The sequence below is a fragment of the Triticum urartu genome, chromosome 1, assembly GCF_003073215.2.
Source record: "Triticum urartu cultivar G1812 chromosome 1, Tu2.1, whole genome shotgun sequence".
NCBI classification, from domain to species: Eukaryota; Viridiplantae; Streptophyta; class Magnoliopsida; order Poales; family Poaceae; genus Triticum; species Triticum urartu.
This window is the reverse complement of record NC_053022.1, coordinates 506,217,511-506,229,017: the sequence shown is the minus strand read 5'-3', so window position 1 is coordinate 506,229,017 and position 11,507 is coordinate 506,217,511. Positions and strand designations below refer to the sequence as shown.

The 11,507-nt window shown below is 51.6% G+C and overlaps 2 protein-coding genes across 2 annotated transcripts; both read right to left on the bottom strand.

The window, feature by feature from the left end:
• Positions 1-5,133: 5,133 nt before the first annotated feature.
• On the bottom strand, positions 5,134-6,764 carry LOC125536857. The gene is made up of 2 exons (XM_048700139.1): positions 6,569-6,764; positions 5,134-6,488 (listed from the first exon to the last, which is right to left on the bottom strand). Exons 1-2 carry the CDS (start codon positions 6,600-6,602, stop codon positions 5,701-5,703), a joined length of 822 nt encoding a protein of 273 aa, XP_048556096.1. The 5' UTR covers positions 6,603-6,764; the 3' UTR covers positions 5,134-5,700.
• Positions 6,765-8,067: 1,303 nt separating this feature from the next.
• LOC125523270 (universal stress protein PHOS34-like) lies at positions 8,068-10,843 on the bottom strand. The gene is made up of 2 exons (XM_048688325.1): positions 9,831-10,843; positions 8,068-8,271 (listed from the first exon to the last, which is right to left on the bottom strand). The coding sequence occupies exons 1-2, from the start codon at positions 10,624-10,626 to the stop codon at positions 8,264-8,266; spliced, it is 804 nt and encodes a 267-aa protein (XP_048544282.1). The 5' UTR covers positions 10,627-10,843; the 3' UTR covers positions 8,068-8,263.
• Positions 10,844-11,507: the final 664 nt, after the last annotated feature.

Genomic DNA, 11,507 nt, shown 5'->3' with positions numbered 1-11,507 from the left:
CTGCAGTCCAGTACTCGCCTAAGTTCTCCCACCTAGAGACTTAGATGCAGTCAGGCGCTCGTCTAAGTGTTTAAAAATCCTACCGAGTGAGAGCAAACCTTCCACTCGGGGGCTTAGCTGCAGCCCAGTGCTCGCCTAAGCGTTTAAAAATCCTACCGAGTGGAGAGCAAACCTCCCACTCGGGGGCTTAGCTGCAGCCCAGCGCTCGCCTAAGTGTTTAAAAATCCTACCGAGTGGAGAGCAAACCTCCCACTCGGAGGTTTAGCTGCAGCCCAGTGCTCGCCTAAGTACAGGACACAACCCAATCCACAAGGACGACGAGGCGCAAGTCGACTGCTACCTTCTCCTTCGGAGTTGCGCCGCAAATACAAGGTTATTCCGAGTGAAGATCAAGTTCCACTCGACGAATCAAATCATGAAGATATTCAACGAGAAATCAAGATCAGATAAAGCCTAAAAGGTCCCAGACCTCGGATCAAAGTACTCGATCCCTCGGCTCGGCGGAGTTTAACGGTTACAAATCCACTCGGCATTCCGAGGCAAATTTAAAGTGAAGCATAAAAGTTTTTCATTCCTCAGGAGGAGGACTGGAAGGGGCGACGAACTCGTCCAAGTCGATCCCGTCTGCAATACGAGTGGCAGCAGCGATGAAAGTCTCCATGAAGTCTTGAAAGTTGTGCTTCCTGGTATTGGCAACTTGGATGGCGGCCGGCTTTTCTTCTCGCGCCTCCTTGCAATGGACGCGGACCAGAGACAGAGCGACATCAGCACCACATCTAGCAGAAGATTTCTTCCATTCCGCCACTCGACCTGGGACTTCATTAAGTCGAGCCATCAGGGACTCGAGGTCGTTCTGAAGCGTCGTCCCAGGCCAGAGTGACGTGTCGATCTGCAACATTGCAACCTTCAGTCGAGCAAGATAGTCAACCACGCTGGCAATATGAGACTCCAGACGAAGCACGTTCATTGCAGCCTCGTCCTTCACAAGGGAGTTAGCAGGGTCCAAGCCTAGCTCCACTCGACTGGTCTCCTCTTCAAAGTTCTGACAGAATTCTGCAAACACGATTCAAGAATAAGACAGTGACCCTACACAGACTTGGTAACTGCAAGACAGTCGGGGCAGAGTAATTACTTTCAAGCACGACGAACAGCTTCTTGGCGAGTCCACCGAGATAAGCCTCCAGATCGTTCCTCTTCCCGCCAGCTCACCTGCCTTGTCGTGCAGAGCCACGTTGTCGTTCTTCAGTCGGCTGACCTCTTGATTGGCTACCTCGAGAGCAGCTTTCAGTCTGGAGTTCTCCTGCTCAAGAGCTCCGACCGAAGCCAGTTTCTCTTCAGCAAGCCTCGCTTTGTTCAAGACCTACTTCTGTGCCTCTGCAAGATCTTGGTCCTTCTTCTTCAGAGCTTCCTCCAGTTTATCTGCGGTGCGTCGAGTGAAATCGACATCAAGAATGGACAAGAAAGAAAAGCCACTCGTCAAGAATGGAGAACCTCACCAGCCATACCTTTTGCCTTCTTCCTGCGCCTTCTTCAAATTCTCCTGAGCAAGCTTCAAGTTAAGGTTGAGCTGGATCTGCTGATTCTCTAGCTCAGTATAGCGAGCTACAAGTTCGCAAGATTTCTGTAAAAAGAAAAATCAGTCGACAGACGTCCAAGACAAGTTGCTTCCGAGCAACTAAGAGACAATGATGACGTTTCTAAGACTACAGCCGAATCAAGAAAATTCGACAGTAGTCTCGGGGACTACACCCAGTGGGTGCACTCAGCGTGCCCCCACTATAAAAAAAAGTCGTCTACCCGTAGTCGACCGGATACTGTCCCATTCGACATGGCCTGACCAGACCGAGTGAAGAAATACAGCTACAGCAACACAATATAAAGACTACAGTCGACTGCCAGCAGTCCACCGTAGTCTTGGGGACTACACCCAGTGGGTGCACTCAGCATGCCCCCACTGTAAAACACACCCAGTGGGTGTACAGATACAAAGATCTTCGGAAAAGAGATTCTTCAAACAGCATATCATGAACAGACCAAGTGTTGAGTCGACTGACCTGGACGTTACTCTGAAGAGCCGAACTTGCGTCGTAAGCTGCTTGGCTGGCCTCCCGAGCCACCTTCACTTGCTCCATCATGATCCCCGCCTGGCGTATAGCCTCTTTTGCAGCAGCCGCTTGGTCCTCAGGGACGGGGTATGCGACAAAAAGCGAAGACGGATCTGCAGTCGACGTCGAGGGCCGCACACTCGTCAGAGGAATGGCGAAAGTCACAGAAGCCCGAGTGGTGTCACCACCATCCCGAGCTACGGCCTCAGACGCCGGAGCGGATTGGGGGGTCTTGTCAGCCGACGCCCTCTTGTTCCTCCTCACTCTCAGTGGTTCGTTGTCGTCGTCATCCGGGAGGTGGATAACATGAGGAGGAGCTACAAGGAAAACGTTCAATCGACCAGAGTTGCAATAAATGTTCAGTCGACTCAAAGCGGAACGTCAGTAATCGTACCAGGGTTGGAGGTAACAGCATCCTCCATCTCTTGGTCTTCATCCTTGGCGGAGATCTCAGAAGTAGCAGCTCTGCAAATCTCGAAAGTCAGTCAGTTGGCTCAATGAATCGACCAAGGGTCTATCCACGGTCGACAAAGGAAAGCAAGTTTTGTTATCACCCGGAAATGGTAGGGACAGCCATCTTCATCTTGGGCAGAGCCTTGGGCGGCTTGGACGGCGTCGCGCGTGGGTGCTTGGGAGCCTTCCCAGTCGGCGTAGGAGAAGAGGCCCGAGGGCGTTTCGACGACTGCCCAACGGGAGTAGTCGCCTTGCCACGTTCCCGCGCTGGATCGTGTGTGAGCTTGGATCGCCCCTCCGGGCGGGGGGGTTCAACCTCCTCCTCCTCCTCTTCGCTGGAGTCGACGTTGTCGTCTTCCTCTCCTTCACCGTCGGACTCCCACTCGCCTTGGTCATCTCCACTCTCACCTCCGCTCGCCTCCCCTTCCTCAGTTGGCTCCTGTGCCCCGTTGGGCGTCGAGTACATCTCGGTAGTCGCCTGGAAAACAACGGACAAGACGAAGGTCAATCGACCTACTCAAAGAAGACCAATGAAGAAAACAAGATCTCAGTCGGGAGCATAAAGTCAGACCTGATCCACTTCATATGAGTTGTCGAGTGGAACAACCCTCCTGGCTCCTCGGGGGTTGTCTTTATTCCCCGTGATGCTCGACAGCCACCCCTCCAGCATCTCGTCAGTGACCTCCTTCGGGTGGACCCGAGTGGTGTCGTCGAGACCCGAGTACAGCCACATCGGGTGGTCACGAGCCTGGAGCGGTTGGATGTGCCTCCGGAGGAAGACCTCCAGCAAGTCCATACCAGTCACGCCCTCATGGACAAGCTCAACCACTCGACCAGTCAACACTTTGACTTGGGCCTTTTCCTCCGGCGTCACTTTCAGAGAAGCAGGTTTTTCAGCTCGGTCGAGAGAGAAAGGGGGAAGACCAGTCGACTGTCCTGGGGTCGCCTGGTCTTGACAGTAGAACCAGGTCGCCTGCCAACAGCGGACCAACTCCGGGAAAGTGATAGATGGAAAACAACTCTTTCCCCTTGTCTAGATCGCCAGGCCCCCGCACAGCTGGATCACCTGCGTCCTTTCGTCACTCGACTTGGCCTTCTTGACCGATTGGGAACGACAGGTAAAGATGTGCTTGAAGAGTCCCCAATGGGGGCGGCAACCCAAGAAACCCTCACACATGGAGATGAAAGCAGCAAGGTATACGATGGAGTTGGGAGTGAAGTGGTGGAGCTGCGCTCCGAAGAAGTTCAGGAAGCTCCGGAAAAAAGGGTGGGGCGGCAGAGAAAACCCGCGGTCGACATGGGTGGCTAGGAGCACGCACTCACCGTCGCGGGGTTGAGGTTCGATCTCTCTTCCCGGGAGACGCGCAGCCTCGTGGGGAATGACTCCCCCCTCGACCATGTCGTCGAGATCTTCTTGCCGAATCACCGACGGCATCCAATCGCCCTGGATCCAGCCTCGGGGCAGAGCAGACCTTGAGGAGGATCCGCCCCGAGCAGACCTCTTCCCCTTTCCCTGCGCCGCCGCCTTCTTCGCGCGCTCCAGAGCGGATGTCTTGTACTTCGCCATCGTCGCCGGCAAATCTTGCACGGGCCTGCGGCGCTAAGGTGAGAGCGGAGGTGGCGGAGGAACTTGCGAAGGGAGAGAGGAAGAAGAAAGCACACTGTTTGGAAACCCCGAGCCGGCGACTTATAAGAGGCCGCTCCCGAGTGGCTGACTGGTAGGCCCAGGCTATCCAGTCAAATCCCGCAGCAGACGCGCGCGCAGTACGTGGCGAAAAGGTGGCGCGGCAATCGAGGAGCTTCCGCTTTATCGCTTCCGATTACTGCGGCCGCTCCCGTCCCGCGCGCTTCCCGAAATCCGAATCCCGCGACATCCGCGGGCTGCAGAACAACTTGTCAAAACATAAGACCCCGCTCGCGCCGACACTCGGTATGTCACAAGTAAAGAAATTCACTCGACGAAAGGCCTGGAATGGATCAAGGCGACTGAAAGAGGTTGATGACGTCATCCGTGACGATTGACCCAAAACAAGGCACTCATGTAGCCCGAAGAACCAGTCGGAAAGATCCCCAACTCTTTCCCCACTCTAACCTCGATCCATTCGGGGGCTAATGATGAAGTTATGTACCTAGGGTAGGGGCACGGACCTGTCCAAGGAGCCCTACCCAAGGACATTCCTAGAAGAAGTCACCTTTCAATCGACTTGAAGGTATCCCACTCAACGGGTTCAAGACACTCGACCAAGAAGCTATCACTCGACCAAGAAGCTATCACTCGACCATGAAGCCAACCACTTGACTGCCAGGAGACCTAAAGTCACTCTGCAGGTAAACGGTTGGCTATTAAGTAGTCTTTATGGTCATTATAGCGCTTTATTAGGGGCGTTAACCTTAAATGTACCTTAAACCCTGCATCACTGAGGGCAGGAGAGGGCCGGCGAACTCTATATAAGCCACCCCCCTCCTTAGTATGAAGGGTTCGCACCCCTGTTATTCATACACACATAATCCAATCGACCGCCTCCGGGCACCGAGACGTAGGGCTGTTACTTCTTCCGAGAAGGGCCTGAACTCGTAATCCTCGTGTGTTTACAACTTCCCAATAGCTGAGATCTAGCCTCTCCATACACACCCCCCTACATCACTGTCAGAGTTAGAACCACGACAGTGAGTAGTTCAAAGTCATGCTTCTGATGGATGAGGAAAACCATGGTTGGGTTCCTTGGCGTCATGGCAAAAAGCATCTTCTCCACAAGATAGGAATCGGTCATCTCCTTGCACCCGAGACCCTTCATTTCATTGGCCAAATTGTTGAGCCTTGTATACATGTCACTCGGGGACTCGTCTTCCCCTAAGACGAAGAAGTTCATATCCATCCTCAGTGAACAGAGCTTTGACTTACCAGCCGCTTCATTAGATTTTCGGAGAGCATCCCAAATCTCCTTGGCACTCTTATTATATTGATATCGGCAAATCCGAATGTATTGATCATCACCTATGGCATACTGTAAGGCACGTCTAGCTCGGTAATCGTGCTGCCAGTTCCTCTTTTCAAGAGCCGTTGGGTTTGCTTCATCTGCACAAGAGAAGCCAGTTTCCACAGCTCTCCACACTAGAGGGTCAATGCTAAGCAGATGGAATTTCATCCTGCGCTGCCATGATAGATAGCGCGTGCTATCGAAGCGAGGCGCTTCTCCGGAGCAATCTGCATCGTCGGCGGGCTCGCTCGGCGTGACAGTGTCCGGCTTCGCCCTCGCGTACCGCGCATGAGTATTCTGGATAGCTCTTGCCTGCAGTCGTAGACTTGGAAGTTGTGGAGCACATCCAGAGGGGTGAGCTCTTCAAAGCCAGGCTCCCGGCGAATGCCGTCCACAAAGGCCGGCTTCCTAGGCGCCATGGCACGAAGCATCGTCCACACGACATAAGGGTCGTCCACCTCTTTGCAACCAAGGCGATTCAGGTCAATGGCCAGATTCCAGAGCCTTGTATGCATCTGATCGGCAGACTCGCCCTTCCTCCACGCAAACAACCTCATCTTCTCCCTCAGCTGTTTGATCTTTAACCGGCGGACGGTCGGGGTGTCTTCGTGCATGACCTGGAGGGCGTCCCAGACCTCCTTGGCAGTGTCAAGGTGCCAGATCCGGTAGAGCCGGTCATCGCTGAGGGCAGAGTGTATGGCGTTCATGGCTTGGGCATTGTAGTACATCTTCCTCAGCTCGAGGTCCGTCGGATTTGCCTCGTCCGCACAAGAGAAGCCGGTTTCCACTATGCTCCACACAAGAGGGTGTGACCAAGCCAGGTGGCCTCTCATCATGACCTGCCATGACTCGAAGTCCGCGCCGTCGAAGCGGGGCGCGTCGATGGAGGCGAGCTCGCCCTGCGACATGAGCGTGTCCTCCATCATCACGTCCCAGTGCTCGCCGCCTCCCCCTGCACGACCGAGTATTGGAACAGAACCGAATGGAATCGAGAAAGTGCAGGGGGGAGGGGAGGTAGGGAAGCGGACGGACCTGTGCCGAGGAGGGCCGGCTGCTGCTGCTGCATCGTGGCGCGTCGTGTGACCTCCAGATCCCGGCGGGCGGCGGGGTGAGGGGGAGAGGAGCGCCGGCGGAGGGGAGCAGAGCAGTTCCGCTTCGAAATCGACTCTGTTTTCGTGTCAGTGGCACTCCGGTTGGGTTGGTCGGGTGGTTTGAATTCGTGACGTTGGCCTGTGGTGGAGCCGGACGGGCAGAAAAAGGAGGAGAAAGAAATGGGCCGTCGCTCAGCCCAAGGAATGTGCCGTAATAATGCCCCTAAAAAAAAGGACTCCTCAAAATGGTTCTGAAAAGACGAACCCTCAAAATTGCTCAAACAAAACCCTAGAAAATGTCAAAAACTCATGAAAAATACTGAGAAATTTGAGTTACACGTGTTTGGCATAACATAAAAAGGGCGTAAATGATTTTATGTATGCATTCTTTTGTGTTGTTGTGCTGGTCATAAGTAGAAAAGCTCTGATGCTCGTTTTAAATAGTTTAGGACAAATCATCATATTTATATGCGAACCTCAAATATTATGCTAACATGAAAAGGGGAACCTTGGTGTCATGTGCATTAAGAATCATTTTAAGTCATTAATATATAAAAATACATGTATTTATTAGTATAAATTTTATGTAAATTATAATTATGAATATATAATGATGAATGGGGAAGTAGAAGAGACAGGGCCAGTGGGGAGACGTGTTCACAAAATAATTCATGGACCATGTTAAAACAGAATAATAATCCTTTCGAGAGGAAAACAAAACAATTTTTTGCTGGATGAACTATTCACGAAATAATACGTGGCAGTTGAAAAAAGAAGGTAATTTTCAGTGCCTGTAGAAAATTATAATTGTTGTTGCATTAGGCATAGTGTCCTTTTCTGGGTATTGCACAAAGAAATAACAAGGCGCAAAGGAACAATTGAACGGAGAAGGAAAAGGGAGATGCATATTCCTGCCCTGGGGTAGGATCTGGTTTTGTTTTGAGCAAGATTTTTGTATGTCTGTTCTTTTTGTTCCTCTGGCTTTTGTTGATGTATGTACTCCTAAGTCGATATTTTTCTTTGTGAATGTGTATCCAACATCAAATTTCATGTTTAGGCAAGGCTGGAAGATTTGCCGAGAGGGACCAGCGGCCCCAACTCCCAATATGTTTCCGTGATTATGCCTGTCTACACAAACTGCCCCATGCAAAATCGGTAACCAAATGAACACAGCAAGTGAGGCAAGTAGAAACATCCATTATCCAAAAAGTAGCTCCTATATGCAGGAACATAGTACTTCTTTCCAACAGCAAAGCAACCAAGATCCGTCAATAATCTACACTTACTGCAAGCAGAATTATGCAAAAGCAAAGACGATGGAGAAACAAACAAAAAACATAGGGATTGGTCACCAATGGCAATGAAAACAAGTCGGCATACGAAATCATGTTCCAGGGGGCCAGGCAGAAACATTCATACAACAGGTTAACAGCTACAATATGCAGAATAACATTATTCTCATTTCAATTCTCAGGAAGGGAAGCAGCAAGGACTGGTCCATGATCTACACGAGTCTGATACAAACACAAAGTGCAAAGCAGAGTGGAAAGACCACTCAGTTACAAGGGGGTTTGGCATCAAGCAAGACTTGCTCTCTCCTCTTTCATCTGGCTGCTCTGTGCTTTTGCTATTACCCTCAGTTTTCTGTCAAGACAGGAGAAATCCAAATCTTATTCATGATATGAGCACGCGAATAAACTCACCAACCAACAAGACAGTACACAGAATAACATCGGCAATAACAAAGGAGCATACAGTTTGTAAAAGGCAATGACCTGAAATAGACACCAACTAGGTAGCGATCAAGCAATGTCAATGTTACGCTGCGCATATTATGGTGTGATGCACATGATGGAAGCAAGCAAATGTTATGCTCAGGATAGTTTTATTTTCTTATGTTCAACCAAAAGATAAGCATATAAGAAGGCAGTGCCTCAGGGTGTGTATGCCCAAGACTAGTAGGTGTTTTCAAGTCTGAGCATCTGACTTTGTGTGGACGACAATATACTCTTTAAAGCAGTATAAGTTCCCCTTTCCAGATGATGCCGTCTGGATATGTCCATGCATCTTACATTGTCGGTTTGGAACTACAAGTGCAAATGACAGGCTACATGACAAGATTTTGAGCACAATTCGATGTAAGTCTACGTGTACCTAAAGGTAACTGAAAGATCTCTTTCATTCTTCCTCCACATATTCTCATGAAATCAGTTTCCATCACACACAAAAAAGTTTCCATTGTGATTTTCCAAGGGATATACAGATGAACAAACATAACAGTGACTAGTACGGTGTTTTCTCTAATCCACCCACAATGAAACTGCGACTTCAATATCCTCACTAGATCTACAATATAGAATACAGTTTCCTTTTTTGAGACTTTCAGTTTGATAAATTGCACCAATCCTCCATTCTTATCACGTATAAGAAGACAACTTGAGCACATTTCGGCATACAAAAGAGAATTCAAAGCTCCAACATCCAATAATGAAAGCAGTTTAATCAAATTCATAAATGAAGTGCATATCCGCTAGGTATGCATATGATAGATAATAGTGATGTCAAATGCAACTAAGCAAACAGCGCACAATATCGACTCAGTCAGAGCAGAACAGCAACACAATGTGAACGCTTGGCATGCTATTCTCTGTACAACGGTTTTGCTAGTTCACAGTTTCAGAGGCAACCGATTTTATGTTATGGTATTTTCACTAGTGTATGAATTTCCAGTTTCCGTTACTATGCAGATTCACTAGGGTAGTCACTGGACTTTTGTAGTGAATTAGTGCTAATGCAATGCAACCAGTTAAATAACACCATAGCGACTCTCCTACCTTGCCATCACTATCAAATGCTTTCTAATCATTTCCAGTGTCCGAATTTTTACTTCCATTTTCACTGGACTATGCATTTCCAGTTTCCGCTACTTTACAGATTGGCTGGGCTATTCACCGGACTTCTGTAGTGAATTAGTGCTAATGCCTAATCCAATGCGACGAGTTTACTAATAGCGACACTCTTCATAATGTGTCTTCTTCCTCGCCATCACTATCAAACGCATTCTAATCATTTCCAGTGTCCAAATTTTTATTTTTCTGAATTTGCCACCCTGAATACTAACGCATAACAGTTCATTACCTACTTCATGGGTAAACAAAACTATGCAATGGAAAGTACAAACGAGGTGAAGCAAAGGAACAGACCTTTCTGACCCTCTGGCGCCTCGTGGAACACCACCTCGTTCTCAGGCACCGTCCGCAGCTCATCCCCCACAGACTCGGCACCGCCAGCCACTCCGGCGTCATCAGGGTACCTGACAACCACGACGGGGCAGACGCAGTGGTGCACGCAGTAGTCGCTGACACTCCCGAGCCTGCCGTTGCCTGCCCTGCGGGAGGCGCCGAAGCCGCGGCTGCCCATGATCATGGCGGAGAGGCCGAGGCGCTCGGCCTCGAGGCAGAGGCGCTCCTTCATGTCGTGGTCCTTGACGATGTGGATCTTGAAGGGGATCTGCGCGGCGACGAGCGGCTGCGCCAGGTCCTGCGACTTGGTGGAGGTGAAGGCGTCGAAGTCCTCCTCCCGCTTCTTGCGCGCGTCCTCCTCCGGGTCCCCGGACGCCGGCGCCGCGCCTCCTCCTTCCCCCTCCGCGTCGCCGTCGTCGACGGAGACGGGGATGGAGCCCCAGTCGGCGCCGTAGAGCACGGAGGTGGGGCGCACGTGGAGGAGCACCACGGCGTCGCCCGGGCGCAGGTAGTTCTGCACGGCCCACTTGACGGCGAAGGCGGACTCGTCGGACAGGTCGACGGCGATGGCGATGCGGCGGTGCGGCGAGGAGGAGGCCGCGAGGGAGGAGAAGAAGTAGCGCGGCGAGCTGGGCTGGATCGCCGCCACCGCCGCCGCCTGCGCCGCCGCCAGGCGCACAGGCGTCGGCGGCGAGGGGGAGGAGGAGGGGGACTTGCCGGCGCCGGTCGGGGAGGCCGGGTGGTGCGTCGCCGCCATGGTTGGCCCTCCGGCTGCTCGATCCGAATGCGGAACGCTACTGTGGAGGTGCAGCTCTCGATCTGATGAGGGGAATCTCACGGGAGAATGGGGGAGGGGAGGCGAGGGTTTTGCCAAAGATTGAGATTTGGGGCTGTGCAACTTGCGGTGGACTGAGGAACTGGAACTGCCGCCGGTTTCTTGTGAAACTGCGGCGGCGCTGGCGTATTCTGGCCTGGACACGTAGCCGCCGCCTGACTGCGGGTTTTGTCACTTTACGCTTTCTTTGATATACTAACCATTTGTTCAGTATTATAAGCATTTCTAGCCGATCCCGCAACCCACCAGCCCCTCCCGTAAATGAAACTTATCGGACGACAGACGCGGGCACAGAACAGGTCCCGCATATATCATCGGAATTCAAAATGATTTTAAAACGAGTAGTTTGCGCCAAACATCACCCGAGTTTCAAACATAGTTCATACAAACTTAATTAACATAGTTCAAATGAAAAATAAACTAGTTCATCGTACTACGCGGGGATATTTGCTTCTACGCGTCAGAGCCAGAGTCGACGGAGCCTCGTCGCCGTAGCAGTCCTAGGCTGGCGGCGGCTGTCGTGGAGCGTGTGGTAGATGAGGATACTGGAGAGGGCCGGATCGAAGAGGTCGCCGAGGCGACAGAAATCATCCCAAGCCCGCGATCCGGCGCCGTGGGACTTCGGGTCGCTCTTGTGCGTTGCCTCTCTTTGCTTGTCTGACACGGGAGGGTGGAGGCTGGAGACGCCGGCCTAGTCGTCGTTGAGGCGCTTGCAGCCGACGAACCCGTCACGGCCACCGGACCCCCTACGGCACCTGAAGCCACCGTGGTCGCCGAACCCCCTGTCGCCACCATGCCCTGCA

Bases quoted from the DNA above. Each gene is read 5' to 3' on its own strand.
- LOC125536857 (XM_048700139.1), bottom strand. From the start codon at position 6,602: ATGCAGCAGCAGCAGCCGGCCCTCCTCGGCACAG. The intron at 6,489-6,568 runs GTCCGTCCGCTT...TCGGTCGTGCAG, and splicing joins GCCGGCCCTCCTCGGCACAG to GGGGAGGCGGCGAGCACTGG.
- LOC125523270 (XM_048688325.1), bottom strand. From the start codon at position 10,626: ATGGCGGCGACGCACCACCCGGCCTCCCCGACCGGCGCCGGCAAGTCC.